This window comes from Vanessa atalanta, chromosome 8 (genome assembly GCF_905147765.1).
Source record: "Vanessa atalanta chromosome 8, ilVanAtal1.2, whole genome shotgun sequence".
Taxonomy (NCBI): domain Eukaryota; kingdom Metazoa; phylum Arthropoda; class Insecta; order Lepidoptera; family Nymphalidae; genus Vanessa; species Vanessa atalanta.
Window position 1 is genome coordinate 8,536,679 of NC_061878.1, and position 26,332 is coordinate 8,563,010.

General features: G+C 33.5%; 1 protein-coding gene across 1 annotated transcript in view; it reads left to right on the plus strand.

Moving 5' to 3' along the window:
• LOC125065999 overlaps positions 1 to 26,332 on the plus strand; it is an 83,199-nt gene that overhangs the window by 52,798 nt on the left and 4,069 nt on the right. Inside the window, exons 3-7 of the mRNA XM_047673876.1 lie at positions 18,620 to 18,773; positions 20,323 to 20,508; positions 25,078 to 25,301; positions 25,527 to 25,743; positions 26,081 to 26,284. Of these exons, the coding sequence (XP_047529832.1) occupies positions 18,620 to 18,773; positions 20,323 to 20,508; positions 25,078 to 25,301; positions 25,527 to 25,743; positions 26,081 to 26,284 (985 nt within the window). The remainder of the gene's footprint in view (positions 1 to 18,619; positions 18,774 to 20,322; positions 20,509 to 25,077; positions 25,302 to 25,526; positions 25,744 to 26,080; positions 26,285 to 26,332) is intronic.

Below are 26,332 nucleotides of genomic sequence, written 5' to 3' on the forward strand. Positions count from 1 at the left end.
GAATATGAATGTTGAAAGGACTTGAGACTTTTACATGGATGAAAGTATAAGCAAAAATCTATGAGATATTTGTTTGTTTAATTTGACAAAATACTCTTTTATATTACTCCTGTTGTATTTGTTATCTAGTTTTTGTTTAATTTATGGTTAACTTTTTAAAACGACGCATATCATGAATATCGTCGAAGAGTTTATACAATGTGGTTAACGCTTATAACTTGAATCATGTAATATTATTAATTACACTTTAAAATAATTGTAATTCAGGTGCTTGACCAGGTACATAATATCAAATATAATGACGAATTCACTTGCAAATAACACCAAAATGTATAGAAATGACAAGCCAAGTGATCAAACATTTACCATAGGAAGACAATTGAAACTTACTCGATTCAAATGCATTTTTATGAGGTAGGCTGTCGGGCAAATGGGCCACCTGATGGTATGTGGTTACCATCGTCCATATACATTCTTCAACCTTACACTAGTTACACTGGCTAACTCATCTTTCAAATCAGAAACCCACAATACTAAGTATTGCTGTTTGGCAGTAGAATATCTGATGACTGGGTGGTACCTACTAAGAGGGGCTTGCACAAAGCCCTACCTCCAAGTAAAGCATTTGTTTAAGTCTGATGAGTGTGCAATAAAAATACATGAATATGTTACAAAATCATATATACACGCACATAATATAAACACGTACGGAAAAACGTTGATCTCTCTCAGAGGTATGGCCATAATGTCGTTTTAAATTGAATGCGGTCTTAATAAGAGGCAGTGTAAACATATACATACATTTTATAAAAACATTTAGCTAAACCGTGGAAGGCGTGGAGCACTGAAACGGGCACAGATGGGCTTATATTAATAACACATTATGTAAATTTGTTAACCAATAGCGATGAAGCTTCCTTTCATGAACAATAACTGACTACGAATCGTTAATTCTATTTCAATGATGTTTACAAAACATTATTCCATTACGTTACGCGGATGGCTTAGACTTTGAAGGTCTTATTATAGATATTATTTTTACGAAAAGTAACTCCTGTTTTTAATAGCATATGCTGTTAAGGATATACAAATTGAATTTCGTGTTTATTAGATACCAAAAATGTATATAATAACATACCTTTCTAAGAAACTGGTTTATAATACCAGAGAGCCATGAGTTACAAGACCCACCGAATACGTTCTGAGCCGAGGTGCGTTCTCATACGAGACACCCTCAGGACGAACGTCAACCCCGAGCCCGAAATGGCTCAAACTTCAAGACTGAGTCTAGTACTCGCCCCAACGTCCGGTGACGCTGTAAAGGCCAGTAGGGCCAAGAGCAGAGGTAAGGGATAGCGACTGTTCTTTGTTATATCTTTTCTATAATAATTAAGTATTTTATATAACTTAATGACTACATTGTAATTGTATATTCCACTGTTTAATGAATTTAACCAAAAATATAATTAAATGAACTCCAAGCATATTATTAATCTTTTTTGTTTAGGGTGTTGCATTCATTTGTTTGTACATTAAGTTTGTTTCAATATTTAATGATTGTTTTATTCATATTCAATGCGTTCACGTACCGTTTATTCGATTAAGTTGAAACTTTGTATAGTTGTTGCCGACATGTTGCGTGGATGTTTCATAGTATGCTATAATATAATAGCGTGTTGTATTGGATAATGTTTGTAAACACCGCTTTAAGTGTTGCTATGTCTTTACCTGTCGGGTCTTAGTTAGTTACGTATAATATTTTTGAGCTTGAACTTGTTTGATATTTAATTTTCAATCGATAAAACCACAAGAATTGCTGATATCCCTTCAATAACCGAAAATGAGCTGAGTTTTCTTAACTACATCTGAAACATTCATGACCAAATCACCTATCAAACAAAAAAAATGGTTTATACACTAAGGAGCTACACCGTCACAGACAACACACACCGATAAACTCGTGGTAAAATTTATTAAATACGCCTCTTGGTGTTAGGAGTTAAAAGTAGATTTGAAGATAATGCGACGATATCGATAAAAAGTCAAATACATAAAATAGCTGACTAATGAAAAGAACACCTTAATTATTTTAAGTTATGCTGCCAACAATAAATCTGAAAGATCGAGCGTATTTAAGTGCTCCGTACATATCTGTTATGTCGGCAGAAGTTTAGACAACAAATGAAAGTGTACAGGCTAAAGAAAAATACATCTTTGTCGTATTTGTAACAGCTCCTATGAACTTCTTAATCTAGTAGGATTATACAGGGTTATTGGTAATTCGACGTATTCCCGTTAGGAGGTAATAAGGATGATTATTTGCGATAATTTTAACCCCCATATGCATGATGCAAAAATGAACCATTTTTGAGTTTTCACGTTATTTAGATTTTTCAAAATAAGATATAAAAATGCAACTTCAAAAATTTATTTAAAAAAAAGTATCACTTATTACCTCCTAACGGGAATACGTCGAATTACCAATAACCCTGTATATTTATGAATAAAGACAATTTTAAAGAATATAGATGGGATAAGCGTAGGAGTAATAAGTGTAGTTATTATTATTTCTGAAGATGATATTGTCCTGACCGTTTTTGTCAAAGTGGGCAATCTCAAGAGAGGTCACCAAACAACAACGCAGGACATATTAAAGTGCACAAGTGTGTGCTCAAACACAGGTATACTCTCTATTCCCTCTCTCATATTCGAATGGGAAAGCAAATCCGATACGTCCGGAAAGAGTTCAGGCGCAGGACCAATGGCAGTATGTGCTTTCCGAGATACGGGTGTGTAAACACCAACTCCCAGACTCCAGGCTGATACTGAGAGTTTTTCGACTGAAAAACCCAAAAAGGCTTGACCTGGAGTTTGAACCCAGAACCCAGAATCTGTGGTCTTATATCTAGCCACTAGACCAAGGAGGCAGTCTTATAATCACTTTTACATACAGTATAAAATAATACAGATTAAAAAATAAAAACGTTGCATTGTTAATGACAAATATTACATTGAGTGTATTGATAACTTACTGTTCATTTCAGCGCGTTGTCTGCTGTTTCACTAAATGCCCAAATAAACTATTGTGTTTTGTACTTTGTTCGAAAGCTTCACATTTTCGTTGTTTACAACGCGTTCAAATTAAACGTTCTCATTTAAATTGAAAAAAAAACACAGTTGTCGGAATTGAATAAAATATTCGTTCAAAGAGCTACGGACTGTTTTGTACCGACACATGTAAGTCATACAATTATGAAAGATTAGTTTCAACCGCGGCTTTTTGCGTATGTTATTGGGTCCTAGGTTTTAGGAATAAATAAGTGATCTACGCCCTTCCTCGGGGTTCAACCTTGTCTCATATCAAATTTCATCAAAATTTGTTCAATGGTTTAACCGTGAACGTAACAAACGGCCAGACATTTAATCATTTATAATATTTAATCCTTTGTTGTGTGCGTGCGTATCTGTGTGTATGCATGAGTGCGTGAGTGTGTTTATTACCTTTGCGTTGTTACAATATGACAATAGGCTTGTTTCCACTAATCATAAATCGGATAGCTTTGAGTTTCTAATGATAAATCATGATAATTAGTAAATAAAAAAACAACTTTTCTACAAAAATAATAAAAGATTAATTATATTTTTGGAAAATAAAATCGACAAAATGAGGCATTTAATCACGTGACATTAAACACAAATCAGAGTCGCGTGACGTCACACCTCGCGAAACAAGCGCGGAACGCTACGTTGTTGCTATCAATTATCATTATGGCAGATAAACTGGGGGTACTACTTGGTTCTGGATCTTTCAAACACTCTGCGATTATTGACAAAATTTGTTTTTTCAACATATATCTTCTTGGCATTCGAACTTCGTTGGTATACAACCTGGTTTTATACGCACTTGTGTCTTTACCCATAATATGATACTCTGTATAATTAGTCATATCATTTGGCAACTAAAAAAGTAAAAAGAGTTTGAATTATTACATTTTATAAAACAAAATAATATTTTAACTCAAACAAATCATAAAATCCTATTCTAGTCCTAACATTTTATAGGTTATGTGTGATATATTATATTTGCTAAATTCATTTCTTTTACTATACATTTATAAATAGATATATCAAGTTGTATTTAATACTTACATCGAAATGATCTTCACAGAAATAAATTGTGGAATTAGTTGACAAAATAAGAGCATCTTGCCTCCATGCCATTTAACCACTTTATTCGTATTTATTTATTGTTTGGTACGTATATGAATAATTTGTCTGGCGTTTTTATCGTTGTACTTTCACATTGGGGCACCATACAGTATTTATAATACGAGGAATTCATTATTTATTAAAAACACAATTGACTGTCATACACAAACACGGCTGTTTCGCGAGGTGTGACGTCATTCAAGACGCCATGACAATCTTGGCCTTTTTCGCGGTCAATTTCAAGTTCATTTCTAAAAACTCAAAATACTAACATAAAAAACCTATTTTTCTTAAAATAGTATATTTTTGGGGTGAAATAGATGCTAAGCTATAGTTTTAAACTAATTTCCAAATTTTGTCAACTAGCCTATTAACTGCTATATTAGATTACATCTAATGTCTTATCGTTAAACTAAAAATGCTTTTAGGGTAACAAAAGTCTAATATTGATTACTGATTAAAGTATTTAGGCTCTGGAACGAACACAAAGGTAACACGTAGATAACGTATAAACGAATGAATAGGATAAAATGTATTAGCTTCTTTACGGTCTCTAATGAATGATCCTCTTATTGGGATAAATCCGCCTTTGTATACTTATTTTCATTTAGTGAAGTAATCTCCTTATTATGACCATTTGTGTGTACAGATATCAACACCCACAATAGATGACTATGTCTAGACTTTAAAAACGAAAATACTAATACTCTTTTGTATCCAGTTGAAAGAAAGTAAGTCACACGTTAGCAAACTAAAACTGTGGCCAATTTAAAAGACGATAATGTTAGCGCATTGGACACAAGATCAACAGCTTTTCAACTCGTCCGGCTTAATAACTCGAAAACGTTAAGGGACACAGTTAATGACGTGCTTATAAAACGCCGGGAACGTCAAATAGCCTTGAGGGTAGACTTTGACCCAAAATTTTCAGCAACCCGACCTAACTCCTGGCGTATTTAGCTGTGAGTAATCCTAATATTTTTATAGGAGAATGCATTCACATTTTAATTAGTAAAGTTTTTGACTGTGAAATAATGTACGCGGATTTTTTATTTTAAAATTGAAGAATATAAAAAATAATAATAATGAAAAGTCGTAAGTACGCGGAGCACGTATTCAGCAAATAATAAAATTGTTTTTCAAGTAAATAAATGAAGTAAGAAATAAACGAGTTACTAACTTGTTCGAATAAATATGTCTTCAATAGTTTACAGACATACAACAAAAACATGCTGTTAATATTAGTGAGAGATCAATGATAGTTTATTTACTCTTCAGTTTTGGTGAATTGTCGAAGGTATTTGAGGTTGGCCAGTGTAGTCCAATTCTTTGAAGAGAAGTTTATGATGAAACTTGATTGTGGCCTCAGACTATCAGATTTTAGACTGATAAGCGAAAGGAACTATGTCTATTTGTTTGTTACATCATCATGACTAAATCATTGGAATGATCGTAGTGAAATATAATAAGATCCAGGTAGCTTTGTGTCTGGATGAGAACATTGACGATGAAGGGAAGTGATGTGAATTTCGGTAAATATATATTTGGTGTCGTCACCAGTAAATAGAGTCGTCAGCTCCGATAGTGGCTAGTTTGCGTCATATGTATATGATTATTTATGTAGTACGTGCTAGAAATAGATAAATATTACCTAATCGTCTCTCAAGATTAAAAAAGTACCATAAAGTTAAAATGCACGTAAATGATCCACAGCGCCACAGTATTTCGCCTCTAGAATTACACATGCTTATGCATATGGTGGCCCATATGCTCGCCCGCCAACCAATGCCATAAAAAAAAAAAAATGTGAAATGATTATTAGGTACTTGGTGGTAGGGCTCTTTGGAAGCCCGTTTGGATAGGTACAACCTACTCAGCATATATTCTAGTGTTGCATATCGATGGTCCACTATCGATAGACTATCGATAGTTAAGGTGTAAGCGATAGTATTGATAATCTATCGATAGTATTGTCACGTGTCAATACTATCGATAGTATTGCAAAACCCATTACTTTTAACCTAAACTATCGATGGTTCAAAACTATCGATACTATCGATAGTATCAATAGTATCGCTGCTACCAATAGTATTGCTTACAGAGAGCTAGCGATACTATCGACAGTACTGTCGATATCCTGAATAATATTCGAGGTCAATTATCGATAGTCAAAATATCGATAGTTCTGCAACGCTGACATATACTACCGCCAAGCAGCAGTACTATGTTATATTGTGCTCCGGTTTGAAGGCTGCGTGAGCCAGTGTAACTACAGGCACTAGGGACATAATAACTTAGTTCCCAAGATTTTTAGAGAATGATTAAAGTTTCTTACGGCGCCAATGTCTATGGGCAGTGGTGACCAATTCTTACCAAGATCTACCTTAAAACGAGAACGTTATTAATGGAGCGGATGAAGCTGTTAGTAACAGCCAGTTTAATTTACATTAAGTTCTATATTTATACGTATCGATCCAACAAACAATTATAGAATTGTTTCGTGATGAAAGCTGATTTCACGATAACTTCGTTCAATTGGTCTGATGTTCGTGTAAACAGACAAGTAATTTTAACTGTTTGTGTGCGTTTCCTGTAATGTTGTATTTGTAATTAACTTCATGTGTTTTTTTTATATACAAATAAATACATTTCGATTGTATCAGTTGATAAAAAAGTAACATGTCACGTCTGTTAATGATTTACCAGTAGGTTTTTGATATTAAATCCTAAAACGTACCGGCTTTAATCGACATTTTTTTCTGCTGTCTGTCGCGTTTTCTTTATTCAAATAAAACCTTTTCTGGAACTTATATTGACGAAAGTTGGAAGTTATACTGCCTCGTCGTTGCTTGGATAAAGGACCGGAACCCGATGTAGTGAGTTCAAACTCTGGTTAGGGAAGTTATTGGGTTTTTCTGTCGTATGAGTTTGGATGTTAGCATTGTACACTCCCGTGCCTCAGAAAGCACTCAAAGTGGTTGGCCTTGTAAAAATCTATGCAAACTTCAGACCACACTGAGAGCGTATTTTCTGTTGCATCGTCATTATGTACTATTTATGATTTTTCAAAGTTATTTTATATTGAACATTTTCATTAAAATCGTTCCTAACTTAGTTAAAAAGTGTCGTTAAAAATAAAATACCAAATTCGTTTCATATTTCAAGTCATGAACTATGTTTATATTTTGCATCAAAAAGAAAAACAACTTGAGCGTGGAATTGACTCAAAAGAGAAGACTTGAAAAAAACTTGAAAAAAAAAAATTCTACTTAGCAGATATTCTACCGCCAAACAGCAATACTTAATAAAATATATGCATATACGCTATAAATAAATTTAGTTTAAAATATTCCTTGTTAATTTATAAATCACTTTGAAAACTACATTTAATCTTTTTGACTCAAAAGTGTTTGTAAGAACCCATAGTATATTTTAATAATTATTATTTTTAATAAAGGCGAATGTTATTAATTAAATGAATATTTTATTATTTTTCATTAAAAATGTATCGATTAATTATTTAACTTCTAAAACTAAGAGCTATTAAGGAAAACTTGTGTCGTAATTTTTCTTATTGGTTATCATAATATAATAAAAAGTACGAGATGGCCCAGTGGTTAGAACGCGTGCATCTTAACCGATGATTTCGGGTTCAAACCCAGGCAGGCACCACTGAAATTTCATGTGCTTAATTTGTGTTTATAATTCATCTCGTGCTCAGCGGTGAAGGAAAACATCGTGAGGAAACCTGCATGTGTCTAATTTCAACGAAATTCTGCCACATGTGTATTCCGCCAACCCGCATTAGAGCAGCGTGGTGAAATATGCTCCAAACCTTCTCCTCAAAGGGAGAGGAGGCCTTTATCCCAGCAGTGGGACATTTACGGGCTGCTAATACTAATGCTATCATAATATAATATCATTGTTATCAAGAAGACAATTCATTATTAAAGTAACAAAGACTTAATATGTTAGAATTATGGAAGGAGCTTTTTGAAAAGGGGCGTAACTAATTCTATATGAGGCACGTCAATGATTCTATTTCTTGTGTGGGTTCCATTTTTAGGATTCCGTACCCAAAGGGCGAAACAGACCTTTATTACTAAGACTGCGCTGTTTTTCCGTCATTCCGTCCGTCTGTCCGTCACCAGGCTGTACCTCATGAACCGTCATAGATAGACACTTGAAATATTTACAGATAATGTAAAAAATATAACACAGAATAAAATAAATATTTAAGGGGGCTCTCATACGACAGATTTGTGTTTGCCGTTTTTATAGATAATGGTACGGAACCCTTCGTGTGCGAGTTCGATAAGTGCTTAGACGGTTTTTATAGCACTAGCAAAATTTGGCCGATATTGTACATGAGTATTATTTATAATTTACTTATGTGTTAGTAGTTTCGTGTAACAATAAAGTTGATCGCGTTAATGTATATCGAGTTTGTGTATACTTATTTTTATGGTGATCGGATGAACGCTATAAAAGTTTATGTGCTGCAGCGATATCTAGAGGGAAATGAATACTTCAATATTTAAAAATACTTTATTATTTGCTTGTCAACGTCGATTACCTGTCGACGTTAACTAACCTCAAACGGGTAATATACCAATATAGATTTATATTTTGTACTAGCGGTCACCCATTGGTCGAAATTCCATTGACATTGACCAAAATTAATTGCTAATCCAAATTAAAGATATATCCGTAAGATCCGGAATACAGCTGAGATTAATTTTCCTATCCGTAAGATAGGAAAATTAATCTCAGCTGTATTTAGTAACCGCATTGTCATTGTTACAAATAAAAAAATAACCCAAAAAGGTGTAAAAACCTCATTATTATTTTTTAAGTTTGACATGACGTGTGATGTCAGAACGAACGTAAACAATAGACATTTTATATAAAGACAAATGAAATCAAATGTATTTTATTCAAGTTCTGCATCACAGTGAAGCTTTTTTGAATCGTCAATATTTAAACATAGCCTAAAAATGTTCTCTGTACCGTATGCAAACGGAAAATAGAGGTTACATGTTTATTCTATTTCTTGTATTAATAGTATGTAAAATTTTAAAAATTTAAATAGTATTTTATATATTAATTTATACTTTACTCAAGTTTTACTTTACTTTAACAAAAGTTGCATGAGTAGTAGTAGTAGTAGTGGAGTAGTGAGTATGTATTTGTTACAGATATTATGTATCTTCTCTAATTTGGAAATTAAATTAAATAATTTAACTTTAATGCTAATTAATTAAGAAAGGTTTTGAGAATGGATGTGGATGGATATAGAGGTAGAGGACAACCCAAGAAACGATGGATGGATTGTGTGAAAGACGATATGGTTGGAAAGAATGTTACTTGTGAGATGACGTCCGACAGAGAAGTATGGAAGAAGAAGACATGCTTTGCCGACCCCAAGTAAAATTGGGATAAGGGCAGGAGAATGAATGAATGAATAATATGTTAAATCACACTTCTCCGTTTACGTGTTTTTTTTTTTAAATGTGTACAATTCTACGCGTATTAATGTAGATATATATAATTATATATTTAAAATATTTCAATACAATCTCATCGTAACTCGTTGTTGGGAATACGATAGATATAATATTCACTAGACTGAAAAGTAAATGAGATTGTATTTGCTATCTTTAAATAGTATAAAACTTAGCTTTGCGAGCTAATAGTTGATGGTAGGATGCTACGATAGCTCATAGTAGTATCACCCACTTATATTAAATTCCACCTCCAAGCAGCAATACTTAGTACTGCCGTGTTAAAAAAAGATCTATTCCGTTTGTTAACCACTAAACAGTATGAACTCATAATCAATCGACGCGGAATCGTCGGTAGATAGGCCATTCATTTCTTGAATTCCCGTTCCTTCCCCCCTTTCTGCTCAGCAAAGCGGGCGGGTAACAGCCAATAATATTATTAAGATGAAACAGTTGTTTCATTGTATGAATAAACTCTGAAATTGTTGAACGGATTTTAATAATTCATTTAGTATTAGTGAGCTACATTATCCAGAAATAACACAGGCAATAATAAATTGTTGCTGTTATAATAAGACTTATAATGCAATTTGGATTCTACGCAAAGCCGCGATGATGATGATGATGACGATGATAAAGCCGAGGTGATGATTGCGGATGAGCCCAGGGAATCATCACTGAATTTTCATTTGCTTAAATTGTGTTTATAATTCATCTCGTGCTCGGGGGTGAAGCAAAACATCGCGAAGAGACCTGCATGTGTCTAATTTCAACGAAATTCTGCCACACGTGTATCCACCAAATCGCATCGGAGCAGTGTGTAAGAATATGTTCCAAAAACCTTCTCAAAGAGAGAAGAGGCCTTATACAAGCAGTAGGAAATATGCTAGTGTACGTAATACTTTAGTTTTTATTATAGTAGACACTCAATGTTTTGTATTTAAGTCGATAAACTGTTGTTTTAGTTCGCTAGCATGGCGTACGCCAGCTAAACTATAAGAGATACATCAAAGTAATGTCCTACTGAATCGAGAGTTTTAAAAATGTTTACAGGAAAATTCCCGACGGCATAATAGGTATATCTATCTTCCAAAGATAAGTCGCAACGTTTTAGGTTTAAAATATTGGGTAAATATAGAAGGTGATTTGAGTTAAGGAGTGTGAAAGAAATACAAATGTTTTTTAATTTAGGCCTGTCATTTGAGATATATATTTTTGGATAATTGAAAATATGTGTTCCTTTTTAATTTATATTAAACATCGTGAGGAAATCACGTTCACATAAAGTCTACAATCTGCATAAGAGCAGCAGTAGCTGCTTCTAAACCTCAAATCTTCTCTTTAAGAGAAGCCTAGTCTCTACCCAGTTTTGGAACATTTCGAGGCTTTTACAGCTTTAGAAAGATTTAATATATTTCACGAGGAGGACAACGATACTATGTCCTGTAAAATCTTCTTGGTTAATACTATTAGCTATAATAAATCTTTAGTGTCGCTAAAGATGGACTATCTTAACGATTTACAACCTAAACTCGACTTTGTGTTTTAATCGAACATTTAGATACTCAGTGGTCGTGAATATAAATCCATTTGAAGACATATATGATTTCTCTTAAATAATTATATATTATTTTAATTTATAACTGTTGCAAATAGTTCGTGTAAGACGAACGGGTTCTAATGAGTGGTATTGAGTGTAGAAGGGTATTTAGTATCGTTTGTTTTCATTGATCGTCAGCGCTCTTTTTCAATTATAAAAAAAAAAAAAACTAATCATAACAGTAAAAGCTTTTGTATTAACATTTACTCTATGGAAATAAACTACCTATATAAACTCGAATGTTCTATATTTTGACGTTTGGAATGTAATTCACAATAAAACTCTGTTACGTACTGAAATAGGTCATTGAATACTTTTTTATTTACGATTAATCAACAAAATGTTCTGTTTCAATTTAAACCTAGAGAAGCGGGCGAGTGACAATTAGTAATATTATACTATCGGTGGCGTGCTGTTTCAGAATACAAGAATCAGAGAAATCTCAATAAGTACTTAATTTTAATATTATGCCGGTCGCTGAACTTCTTACAGAAGTATCTAGAAGTGATTAATATATGGAATACACACAACGGTTGTCGCGTTTTTAATGTATAAATGATCACTTGGAAATTGTGAGAGAAATATTCTCAAATCCTATTGGAATTGTGGAAAATTTAATTTTGCATATTTAATGCAGCTTATCTATATAGCATAAATTAAATTATTTTATATAAATAAATAATGCAATAATTTAGAAAGCTTAATATGAAAAATATTCAAATTAGATGTACTGGGCTTATGGGGTTATTATTGCAAGATATATGATCATTGTCATTCCAAGTAAGTCTAGGTATAAAACAACCCTTTTCTCGTGAATATTCAAATAACAAATGTCACGATTTAAATAATTTAAGTAGTTGTCAATAAATATTATAACATTAAAACATACGAATTTTAGAATACAATACGACGAAGCGAATAAATATTCGTTCCAAACCAATTCATATGAAATCCCAGTCCAGTTGATTTTTTCTCTACAGTGCGTCTTACGTCTGAGGGAGATATTGCTTGCACGTGTAATGGATTGCTATGACTAAGAGCAGTACTCCTACTTTTAAAAGAAGGCTCCTCTCTGAAGCGTGTCATATTGTTAAGTTAATGGAATTAACTGTTTTTTTTTTTATATTCGGTTATGACAATTATTGATTCGAAGAAATCATAATTCTATAGATTCATTACAATTTCATTATAATACATTCACGTATGGTGATTTTTGTAGCGTTTGTTTTTGAAACTGAAAGCTTCAATAAAAATGAAAAAGAAGCAAAATAAAAAATATGTTTGACGAACAGTGGAGAAAAGGGAACTGAATTGTTAAACTATTTTTATATACATAGTTGTTTCTATATTGACTATGGACTTACAATATAGAAAATATGTATATACTATATATATAAACCTTCCTCATGAGTAACTCAGTTTATTCATGAAAATCGTTTTAAAATCCATTGCGTTGTTTAAAAGATCTAAGCGTAGAGATGGCGGGAAGTGATTTTGATACTATGTAGAGATATTTGTCAAATAAATAAATAGTTGCCGATTAAAAATGGACCGCGTGCGAAACACACACGCGTACGCGTTCGTATGTTCACTAGTCGTTTAATGGTAAATATTATAGACGACATGACATGGCTAACCTATTTAACATTCACTGCATTACAATGGAATCAAGCCAACAGCGTCTAACTTGTTTATATTATCCGACGACGATCCTACTTCAAAATGTGTACTAAAAAGTGGCATTTGTATACAAATATTAAGTGTCGGCTTAAAATGGTGTTGAATAAGTAGAGAGAGACAGGGAAAGAGAGAGAGAGAGAGAAAGAATTAAATAGTTTTAATATGGTAGATATTGAGAGTCGAGATGGCCCAGTAGAAGTGGATGATCAAACACTTACAAGTACTACTGAATTTTCATGTGCCTAGTTTATATTTGTTATTCATCTCGAGCACGGCAATGAAGAAAGACATCGAAAGGAAACCTGCATGTGTTGGATAAAAATCTGCTAAATATCACCAAATCGCATCCCAGCGTGGTGGAATTAGCTCCAAACCCCGTCTCCTGAATATGTTATGAGGCATAAGCCCAATTGTGGGACGTTAACTTACTAGCTTTTTGTTGCCACTTTTGATTTTAGTTATTTTTTGTTTTCCAATTCTTGCTTGTTTTTATTTCTCTTGAGCTATAAATCTGCACTATCTTAAATTAAGTTATGTTATGAGTACTTATATGTAAGTTAAACAACGCTGTGCCTGCCTTTAACAGTGTTTTGCACTGAGTATGTTTTTATACGTTTATATCTAAATTAGTAAAGTCTACTGTCTTATCCTAAAGAAAAAATGTTTACGTCATATGTTGAAACTGAAACAGGCACATTACTTTATATGAAACATTTTTCCAAGGATTAATATAATATACATATCAGGTACGCGAAATCCACTTGATGGATTTGAATGAAAACTCGACACGATATGACGTTATGGATAATGATATATGTATTTGTAGATGGTAAAACTGTTTAATCAACCATCCAACTGTCAATCCATCCCAATATACAGCATTAAGATGAGGGTAGTTTAAAATTCGAGATTTGCTTCTTTTTTTAACAAAATTAATTGGTCCCCGGACAAATTGATCACCTGATGGTAAGTGGTCACCACCACCCATGTATATTGGCGCTGTAAGAAATATTAAACAACTCTTACATCGCCAATGCGCCACTCACCTTGGGACCTAGATGTAAGGTTCTTTTATGCTTGTAGTTGGCTCACTCAACCTTCACACCGGAACACATGACTATTAAGTATTGCTGTTTGGCAGTAGAATATCTGGTAGGTTGGTGATACTTACCAAGCTTGGCCTTTGCTTGCATATAGCCTTACAACCAACTAAAGACTCGTTTATCATGTCAAAGGATGGCTGGTGTATGGAGCAAATTTTTACCTTATCCGTGCGATGTTGCAGCGGAAAGCCAGTAGTCGCATTTGTTTATTTATGTAAGTCAGCGAATCAAATAAAGTTGCATAACGGAACAAAACAACTTTATTGTCTCAAAACAAAACAATTCAATGTTTGTGATATATGTAACATATTTCCGCAAGATCCTGCTGTGTTGACTGCAAATTTTTGGTAAAGCTGTATTATGGATAGTATTTTTCTAAAACAATCAGCCTCATTTAGACAGTTTAATCACAGTCGATCCAAGTTCCTCTTCAAATTCCTTGTCCGCTGTGTATTATAAACAGGTTCTCTTATATTGGAATTCTTTAGTTTATCTCAGTTAAATGCTAAAGAGAATATTTTGCCAGATGCAAATGTTAAGCGTGCCGTACATAATTATTCATCAGTAAAATAAGCAGCATTATTTGGCGGATTCAGAAAACTTCGCACTATTTTTATTCAAATTTACGCCATGTGTTCTCGATGCTGCAAGTTTGCTTGACGAAAAATCTGTTTGTTAAGCTTACACATTCGAATTCCGGCTGGAAAAACGAAAGAAAAGTAAAAATAAATACCTGTTCCAAAATTTACCAGAGGATAGTTCTGAAACTAACATGAGACTATAGTGAAGTTATTTGAAAGACGTGGGACCCGAGTAGGATGTCCTATTATATTACGGTCGAACTGATCTCCTGGTTCAATATTGATTATGTTATAATATTAGCGTTGCTATTTCTTCTACCCACGCTGTTATCTTCATAACAAGACGCTATAGAAGGCCATATAAAATTTATCTTAATATGGATTCTTGTTATAAAAATCAGCTTAAACGATTTGAATGGGACAAATGGGTAAGTGGTCATTAAATTATTACGTCATTACCATTTGGTGTACGAAACGATTATCATTTGCTTTAGAATCAAAGTAGAGGGTTACACTACGTGAAAAAGGCTGACTTAAAGCTGTCTGGCAAAATCTTATCTTGGTAAAGCCTTTGCTAGTGGGTCAGTTTACACTAGTTGAAATGCATAAGTGCTACATGGTATTGATACAGCACCTTATCAAAAACCATTAATTAGCTCGTTTGATACCCATGGAAAAACAAAAGTTTTTATCATCTGGTAGAAATACACGGCTATCATTAGTTCTAAAGAACGTAAACGTAAGCCGTAAGAAATTTTCATGAATTTATTACAACTTACAAATTAACGCAAAAGTAATCAAAACAATATCTGTAAGAAAAGCAATATCTTAAAATTTGTAAAACCATGCAGATCTGATGGTCGTTCCCACTTCTAGTAAGAGTTAAGTCGAAGTTTGAGCGGTAAATAGGAATATTAGTAATTACTGTTCCCACCAACCCTCACACGCGAGCGACGCCGCTGGCGGAAGAAAAAAATTTGATATAATACATTTTGATGAGATGATAGACCAAATTTAACTGGTGCTAATGAAGCAACAACTAGAAATGTATTTCAATTTATTCGGCTGGCAAATGAAGCTAAGATTATTTAAATAAATTCAACCTTGTAAAATACCTGTGCATTTCTCAAAGTTTTAAAATATGTCATATGAACACTAACACTAGAAATATAAGCCTGGAGATGAAGTACTAATATCTTCGTTTCCTCACATTTCTCACAGAAAGATATTTTCGGTAGCGAGGAACAATTTCCCGATGCTCGTTGCTGTTGAATGAGTACTTTTCCATTTCCTGTTGTAGCGTTGTATAATAGGTACTCAGAATAAAGGGAAATAGAAATGGCAACAGCACTTACTTCGAATATCTATGAAATGCATTGTAGGGTATGATATTTTATCTAGAAATAATATTGAGTTCAGATCAAAAGGACGTGCTATGAAATATTCGTTCAGATATTGAAATTGAATTGTAAATATGCCATTTCTACTCGATGTACATTTTTTAAGACAGGCGAACGGACAAATGCTCCACCTGCTGGTAAGTGTTCACCATCGCCTATAGACGTTAGCTCTGAAACGCCACCAACCTTGGGAGCTAAGATGTTATGTCTCTCGTGCATATAGATACACTGGCTCACTCCCCCTTCAAACAAAACAACAATACTAAGTATTGCTGTTTGACGGTAGAATACCTGATGAGTTTGTGGTACCTTCCCAGGTGTACTTGCACAAAGCCCTACCACCAAGTAAAAGTACATATATTTTCTTTATTGTTTCAATATGTTATATACAACTAGCTGTGAAAAGCTAATCTAAGCAACTTGAACAAGATTGATCGATGACAGGTGCCCCTCATAAATGGATCAATGTTAGGTGTATGTCGAAGACGGTATACCTATTAACATAGCCAATATTATCTATAAGAATGTCGAAGTAAATAGTAATTTATCTTGAAAATTTGGTTTGTTATTTATTCCATAAAACTTTGATAGTGTATATGAAATATAGGAACAATGGTCACAATCAGAAAATAAGAAAAACAATTCCCGATGAGACTCTCTCGCTGGTTCTTCGCATGTCGGGGTATTTTTTTTTCGAACCGGTGCTAGTGTCTAATTTGACAATAAATAATTATGTGAACTGTTTCTATATTGAATAAAAAAATTGTATTTAAGAAGATATCTAGGAATAAATTATCATTTACTTTGGTTTTTTTTTATGACAGTTTTCATCAATGTAATATAAAATTTCGAAATTCATTCCAAATAGTCTATTTTAGTCTGGTTACTGGTATTAGTTTATCCTTTAATGATTTCAGCGTTCGGTATTCTAATCCAGATTAGGGTTGTAAATTGGAAGGGTGTCAAATTTAAGACAAAATATGAGAACAATGTATAAAATTACAAAGTTGTAATCTACTAATATGGTAATCAGAACATACACAGAATTTGTAACTTAATTAAAGTTACCGACGAGAATCGATTTTCCATTATCAACGGTGTAAATAGATTTGAATTAATTTTACTCTGAAACCGCAGCCGTAATACGGATTGTATTATCATCGTTTTATTCGTTCATTCGTTCACGTTTGTAACTTTTTAATTTATATTCAATGAGTTCAAGAATTAAATCGTCATTCGTGATATATGGACGGTGTTATTGATTTAATAGGCATTATTTATTTTATTATTTTTAGGAATATGTTTGAAAATTCCAATTTTAAAAATTTTGGAAGTAACATTAATCGCACAGTTTTTTTTTAATGAAAAATACTTATAGTTTTTCTTGGCTTTAAATTATTTATAATAATGTATCATTCAAAATAATGTAAGTAAATTTATGCCACCTAATGCCACCTGATGGTAAGTGGTCACCACGGCACATGGACAATAGCGCTGTAAGAAACACTAACCATTCCTTAAATCGCGGATGCCGCCAACTTTGGGAATTAAATTGTTACTTCCCTTGTGCCTGTAGTTATACTGGCTCATTCTTCCCTCACCAAACTCGAAAACTATACTAAGTACTACTCTTTGGCGATAAAATATCTGTTGAGTGTGTGGTATCCCTAGTATCCCGTCTAGATAGAGGGGCTTGAACAAACCCGTACGGTAGTGTTTCTGTTTTACAGGATAAGCTTTTGTCTACTGATAGTGAAGAGGATTTAAAGAGATTAATCCATCACGTTATTTTAGTGCGGATTGGAGAATTTATACGACTTAGGGTAACTTCCGGTGTTTTTATCAAAATATTGTCTTGGTAACTAAAAAGGAAACATTTCTTTTGATCTACTTAAATTTTGTCGTGATTTCCCTGCTTTACCTTTAGAGAGATATAATGATTTAATATATCCTATCGAAGTATAAACTATTAACTCCGTTCAATTATTAATCATCGGTCGACCAATGCCTTTAGTCATTTAAAGTATTAAAAGAAAATCAGATCGTCGGAAAAGGAATATAGCGAAAATTAGGATATTGTCAAAAAACAATTTCTTCCGATAAATCAATTTCTTGAACATTGTTTTAAATGACGGATTTGGTGACGATAGGAGAGTGAATGAGTGATCTATAAGATGTGATACATACCTGTGTACTATTTATTAGCTGAACCTGCGGCTTTACCCACGGAAAATTTATAAAGCACACACTTCCAGCCCCCGTTTTACCCCTTAGACTGGAGTTTCATAAAATCCGTTAGCTTGCTTGCTTATCAGATTTTCTACAGAATAAGGAACCTACCTGCCAAATTTCAAGTTTGTAGGTGTTATAGTTTTCGAGATTTCGTGATTAATCAATGAGAATGGTATTTCGCTTTTATATATATAAATATATAATTTACATATTATATGAAATATAAGAAAATCACGCTTGACTTATAATCTACATTCATATAATAATATTATTGGATAAAATTTTTAAATATCAACGGTATTTGTTACAGATTTAGGTTCTACGTGTACTCCGCTTACGTGGAGCGACGCACTGTGGCCGCAGTGCGCGTTATCGCAGCGACAAAAACGCGCGGTGCGGACGCTGTCATGTGCCGCTTGTGGTTGTCAGATAACCGCACTGTCACTCTTAAGGCTAGAGTCAAGGTAATATATTTGTGTCTTCTCCATCTTACCTGACATTGACGAAATAATCTGTGCCCTGTCGGCACAACTAAAAGCCATTAAACTAATAATTTAATTTAATTGAATATTACTTTGTTGGTTTTGGTACCTCTACTGAGGATAACATTGATACATATATTTTAATAGGTACTTATTATAACGGCCACAACTCAAAAATAAATATACGCTTTCAGTTTTTAAACTCAAATTTGTTCCGATTTGAATTATTTTTATTTTATTGTTAAATAATTTTCAGAATTCATTTTCTTTATTAATTCACTTTAAACATTGTTATATTTAAAATGAATGGTAAAATAAAATGACGACAACTGTGTTTCAGTTTCAGTCACTCGATATTGATCCTAATAAAAAAAATACATATTAGTTTTAAACATTTCATAAAGATTAGTTTCTATTTAGCACTATTCAATTCGGACCAGCAGTTTTAGTAATATTAAAATATATTTGTACGCGAGAAAAAAAACGCCTTTCATTTTATACGATGTAGTAGCGCCACAGGCGTGAATAGATCGCGGCAAAATTGTATATCTCATTTGAAATATATTTTGGGATCAATTAGGGAAAACCCTTATTTAACCCATACGAAATCGGGACGGACAGTCATTAAAAGTTAGGCAATTGGGCTTTTTTAGCATGTGTAGGTATTCATACTGTTTTCCTTTCGATAGAATATATATTGAGAACCGGTGGATGTATTTAATTTAACCTTTTAAGTAAATACTTACCACCGGTTGGTGATATACTGTTTTGCGTACTTAGAATAAATGCGGCCTTACTTACTTGGTTCAGAATTAAATAAAATAAATGTAATATTACTCTTTCGCTCTTCGTGACTTAGTTATAAATCTGAACTTTTTTTTCTATTAAAATTAGGTTAGTTTGTTAAAGGGAAATTTTTAAAAGGGTGCATTAATTAATCTTGCCGCGCATGAATTCTTTTATAAAATCTGTGTAAAGATTTGGATTAAAAATAATATTAAAAGAATTTTAATTTAATTTAAGAGTTCACACAGTGAATATTCAGTTTTTTTTTTGCAGCAAAATTTATGCGTTTAAACATAAATCACACGAGTAAGTTATTTCTATCAGAATGAATATCATTAACGTCAGTGAAAGAGGCTTAAGAAGGCTGTATGAAAACATTTAGTATACGGAATTGGCTTTTGTAATATTTGATCGTTTATTTATAAAATATTCAATGCCTTTTTTAAATATGTTACTACTTTTTTTTTGCGAATTATTGGCTGTTACTTACCTGTCATTAATCTGTTGGCTAAATAAAGCTGCAGATTTCGATATCAGGATTCGAATATCGGGTTCGGCTTCTTAAAAGCGTTTTCACACAATTTAATAACAATGAAAGTACGTCTATTGCTATGCATAGTTATTTTCCTATGCACGTAAGTACGTACAACCAGACAATCTTAATTTCTTCTTTGTATAAATATTTTAAAAAGTCTTAAAAGATATGTAAAATTAGAAATAAAATCACATATAACTTTATTTTCAGCCAATTCGTGAAAATTGGAACCTAAGATACAGTGCTACGTATGTGTTATGCTTGTTGCGTGACTCAGGGATTAAGCCCCAAGAAACAGTCGGCGCTTCATTGTCGTTAGTGGCCAGTACAGCTCCAAACAGACCGCCAACTAACCTGCTGACTGTGAGAGACACAGAGCCGAAAAGCGGCATTGAGGTAAGAAATTGTTCATATTTGAAGTGTTATATATATATATATATATGTGTGTGTAAGTCGCTTCACGCCTTCAGTTTCTTAAAACCAACACTCCAAAAGTCCGCATAGAATCGATTTATTTTCACAAAATTAAAAAAGGAGTCTAAATCAAATGACCCTATGATTCTATGGAAGGAAAGTGAATTTGCTGACGTTTAAAGCCGCTGGTGAACGGCGCCGCTTAGTACAATGGCGAGGCGTTTCATTGAATGGCAAATTTAAACATTTGGCTACGACGATAACTATATACAAATCCAAACTTTATATGATACATCATACATATATTGTTATATTTATCTATGTTAATATTTTAAAGCTCAAGTTCGTTAATATTATTATATATTAATATTAATATATAATAGTTAATATTCGTTCATTTGTTTGTTTGAACGTACTTATTTCAGGATCTACGTTTGATTTTGGAAAACCTTAGCGTTTAATAGCCCATTTATTGAAATATACTATGTAATATCATTTTACAGTTCACGGAGTGCAATAGTTACGTTTAGCGCAATGACACCGGAACAGCATTATGAAGCTGGGGCTTTGGTGTGGTTGTATGCGCTACCGTCAGAACTAGTCCAATTTATAAATTAACTGTACATTCTATTTTCAAACTCAAACTCAAATTCCTTTATTCCTACCCAACCCTTTCCCATACAAGCGTTCCTTAACAGTTTTTTTTAATTTGGCAACAGAAGCATTTTAAACGCTTTCTGGGATCCTGTTGTAAAACCTATACATTTGAGGAAGGTATTAGGGTTACTTCACACTGCGACTGTAAACTTTAACTAGAATCTGAAAAACTAATATAATGTACACGTTTATTTCTTCAAATTAAACCATCCACATGAAAATGCTCTATATCACATTTATTTATAATAGGATGTATTATATTATGCAAGGAAATTTAAACAAATCATTCACAAAGAAAAAAAAAGAAACAATGACATCTGTTCATAGTTTATTAACGGCGCTTAGCCGTGCTGTGCTCTATAATTGCATACGTTTCACGGAGCGTGACAATTACTGTAATTACTGCACAACTTCAAAGTCGTCTCTCACACGAGCTTCACGAATATTTAAAAATGTTTAACGAGAAATATTCTAATATTATTATTTTTGATCAATAGTTTTTGATACACAGGCTTTATGTGTCGGAATAGCTCAGTGGATATAACATGAAGATTTTAAACGAAAATCACGGTTTCAAGATTTACCCATTTTTTATTATATTCTACTTAAACGTATATCTATTCCAAGCCGTATATTTTTTTGGTTAAAGAATGAATCGCTCAACAGTTGAATAATAACAGGCTATACATCGATGGGACGGAAATTGTTTGTTATACGAAGGTTAAACGTTGAATTAGCTCAACTGGCCTTTATTTGCGTGACCTCTAATCTTGCGTGTACTTTTATGTAGTATTGCTGACTTCTATGAATATTTAAATCTTTTAAATAAGTCATTAATATACATTTATACATATTATGTGATTTATTGCAGAGTTACGAACTGCTTACAGTTATAGTTTAACTAGTTTTCTTCCGCGGCTTCGATTTCTTGTAAGAGGGGCCCAGGGTGGGGGGTGTTGTTTCCAGGTGCTATGTACTCGTTGACTTTTTCTATATTCCTAACAACGTGTATGCAAAACTTCATGATGACGTTTGACTAGTAAGAACGTAACAAAATTTGACGACCTCCGTAGTCGAGTAGTGTGTGCACCGGTTTTCATGGTTACGCCACTCTGAGGTCCCGGGTTCGATTAGAAAAAAAGTTCAATAGTTTTCTATGTTGTCTTAGGTCTGAGTGTGTGTGGTACTGTCGTGACTTCTGATTTCCATAACCCAAGTGCTTACATTGGGATCAGAGTATGTGATGTTGTCCAATATTTATTTATTTATTTATTTACTTATTAAAGAAACAAATCTTCTTTCACATTTATAATATTAGTTAGGATTATAAATTTGAAATAAAATAATGTAATTCGTAACACGGAAATTCAGTCTCTCGGAAATCTATACAGATGAAGCCTTAAGTAAACTTCATCTATCTTGACGTTGAGGGTACAACTTTGTATCCTATCAAGTTTCAATGAAAACTTTTCTAGAATTTTCCAAGTAATTTCAATGTTTTAGGGAAATAAACAGCATATATACCCTCATCTGATTATTTGATTATGACAACGTTTATATGTTAGATAATATGTACATTAATAAATCGCAAATCGGTTACATAGCTAAATCTCGAACAACAAATAAACATTATAGCCTGTAAATTTGTCACTGCTGGCCTCCTCTCTCTTTGAGAGATGGTTTGGAGTATATTGCACCACGCTGCGCCAATGTAGATACACATGTGGTAGAATTTCGTTGAAGACAGACACATGCAAGTTTCCTCACGATGTTTTCCTTCACCGCCGATCACGAGATGAATTATAAACACAAATTACACTACACGAAAGTGCATTTGAACCCGCAATCATCGGTTGAGATTCGCGCGTTCTAACCACTGCCATCTCGGTTCAAATGAAATCTCGAACAAATATAGTTAAATAATATAACTATAATTAACTTTTTTATGATCAACTTTCCCGATTAATGAAAATCAAACAATTGTCGAGAGAATATTACACGAGGAATTGGAAACATAGGTTTGCTATCTTAAAGCATCAAAATTGTACGCTTCTTTTATTTAGCTAGTATCCATGTTTTATTTATTTATTTTCTCTTTGTGGTGTACAATAAAAGAATAAAGTAAGTAAGTAAGTAACATAACAACCTAAACCAGTTTAGCACATTATCATAAAGTAGACAAACGTATATCATTGAATATCGTGTTTTGCTAGTGATTACTTTATAAGTTCGGAAATTCAGTGGTCAGTAATAAATGATTATTGACGAGATATACTAAGTAATACTTATTAGGTAGCCCGGAGTCTCGAAATTGGTAGTGAATACAGTCGGATAGCAGACAGTGCCTAGTCATGCTATTATAAATATGAGTGTTCTTTATTGACATACTCTGTAATTGAAATGGTGGGAAAGAGTGACTACTGAGAATAATCTACTTTCAGCGATGACTTTACATTTAATTCAACACTATAATATAATGATTCAAAAGTGAGTTTGTGAGCCTACCTGAATAAAAAATAATTTTGATTTGACTTGACTTGATTTTTGTATATGTTACTGTAGAAGCTCGAACTAAGATAAATCTTAAGATTTTCCTGTAAAACCTAAGATTTACCGACATGAGTTGGTAAATGTAAGAATTTGATTATAAAGGGACTACTTTTTCGGACTTTCACCATTCCAACCTAACCTAACCTAACACGTAAATCCTAAGATTTACCAAGTGAATGATGGTAAAAGTTTGAATCCCAAAGTTTTATGGACATTTACCATTCATAATCGGTAAATCTTAGGTTTTACTGGAAAATCTTAAGATTTACCGTAGTTCGAGCTTTTACAGTAACATATATATGTATTGCATAATTCATATACTTCCATATATATAGTAAATAAAATGCTCATTAGTTTAAGTGCATAAATGAATGCATATAGTATAGCATATATATCGATAAGCTGTGAGATTATCTAAAACGAGCATCGTGCATGTTCTATGAATATATAAAAAAGACCATTAAACCCTAACCTGTATTCCATGTAATTCCTACGATCGTTATTTATTATTTATTAGCTATTTACTCGGATATTGTAGCCACCTAAATTGCTTCGTGTACCGTCTGAGTAGTCTTTGTGGGAAATACGTTAAACTCAATTATTAACTCCTGGATTGTTCAGTATATTTGAAATTTTTTTTTTTTTTTTTTAATATATAGGTAAAAGACCTGTAGTAATAGTTATAATCTCAAATATAATAGGTGTAATAATAGTTCAAAATAAAATCTATAAATTTATTTCATGACTCTTATGATGTCAGAAATAAGTATTAGAAAACTATAAAAAGCTTAACACTAAATTATTTCTTTTAGATTTTTCTATTTATTTTACTTTGTATTAGAAAATAAATCTATATCAGAATACTTGCAAAATATATCAATATATGTAGTTTCTGGAAATGTTTTTGAAAGCTGTTTCTTGTCCTAATTTAGGTTATAAAGATTATATAAGCGTGTGTTTTGTAAAGTGAAATAATTTCTTGGCAGTGCAAGCTTGGAGGGCTTCGTGCAAGCCCATCTAGTTAGGTTATCTCTCATCAAATATTCTACCGCCAAACAGCAGTACTCAGTATTGTTGTGTTCTGGTTTGAAGGGTACTCACCCTGAGCCAGTGTAACTACAGGCATAACATCTTGGTTCCCAAGGTTGATATCGCATTGGCGATGTGGGAAATGGTTTACATTTCTTACAGCGGTATTGTCTACGGGCGGTGGTGATCACTTACCATACACCATATAATATACCACATCATAACTATACCTATAATAAAAAAAAAGTTTTATAAAATATAAAAAATGACCGAAGTATTGCTTTTTGTTTTAAATGGTTGTCATGTTTTTTTCAGGAAACTCTACATGTTTGCGTCAAGCCATTCCATTTCTCGTACTCGAGGGACGAATGGCTGGTGGAATGGTTCGAACTGAACCGTCTCCTGGGTGTCAGTCATTTCTACATGTATAATGAGTCGCTGAGTGCACAGGTGGCCTGCCTATTGGACCACTATCGCAAACAAGGACTTGTGACTCTGTTACCGTGGAAGCTACCCATTGTGTCAAAAGTGGAAATTAGGTATGTGTTTCATCTTCACTATACAAAGTTTATTTTCAATCGGATGAAAGTTTTATACGATATATAAGGTACAAAATAAACAAAGAAGATATATGATTCAAAATATTATATAGTTGTCGTCTGCGGTTGCGATTGTTTCTTAGGGGTTGGTCGTCAGGTGCTAGGTGTAAAAAATTATCCTTTTGTCAAGCTTGCTTTATTAAAAAAATGTATTTGTCATTTCAGGACAGAGGGACAATTCGCAGCGTTTAACGATTGTCTGTACCGGTCCATGTCGACGGCGGGTTGGCTTCTCGTCATAGACGTAGATGAGGTCATATTGCCGCGGCGCGAGAGAACATTACCAGCGCTGCTGACGGCTCTAAGAGCTGCATACAACCCGCCCTCAAAGGCGCCTTCCGCGTTTTTGTTTAGAAACGCCTTCTTTTACCTTCGATGGGAGGTACGACATGGTCTTAAACTTAATATTTTTTGCTAGAACAAGTAATCAATTATTTTATCATTGTTATAACATGAAGGATTTCCGTGTATAGTGGTGTCTATAACCCTAATGTGGTCCGTATTAAAGTAAATCTGATTCGTAAATGTTGCTAATTTGCAATAGAAAACAGTTTCTGACATGTATTATCTTACAAGAAAAACCATCGGCAGACAAACTTATGTAATATACTTAAATCGTCTTCTTATATAATAATGTAGATTATAGCAAAATTTAATATAATGACAACTTAAAATAATATGATGTATAAAAGGGTCCAAATTGCATTGTTTGACTACAGGACGATGCCGAAGCTCCAGCGCCACTGGTAACGGCGCGCAAGACTCGTCGCTGGGCCGCGCCGCACGCGCTGAAGAACCGCAGCAAGTACGCTCTGCGGCCGCGGGACGCCGTCGAGCTGGGGAACCACTTCGTGTGGGAGCTGGCGCCCGGGGCCAGCTCCGTGGGCGTCCCCACCGACCGGGCGCTGCTACACCACTACAGGGTAAGCACAGGGAGTGTTACCCCCCGATAGCGGTCTATCTGCAAATTA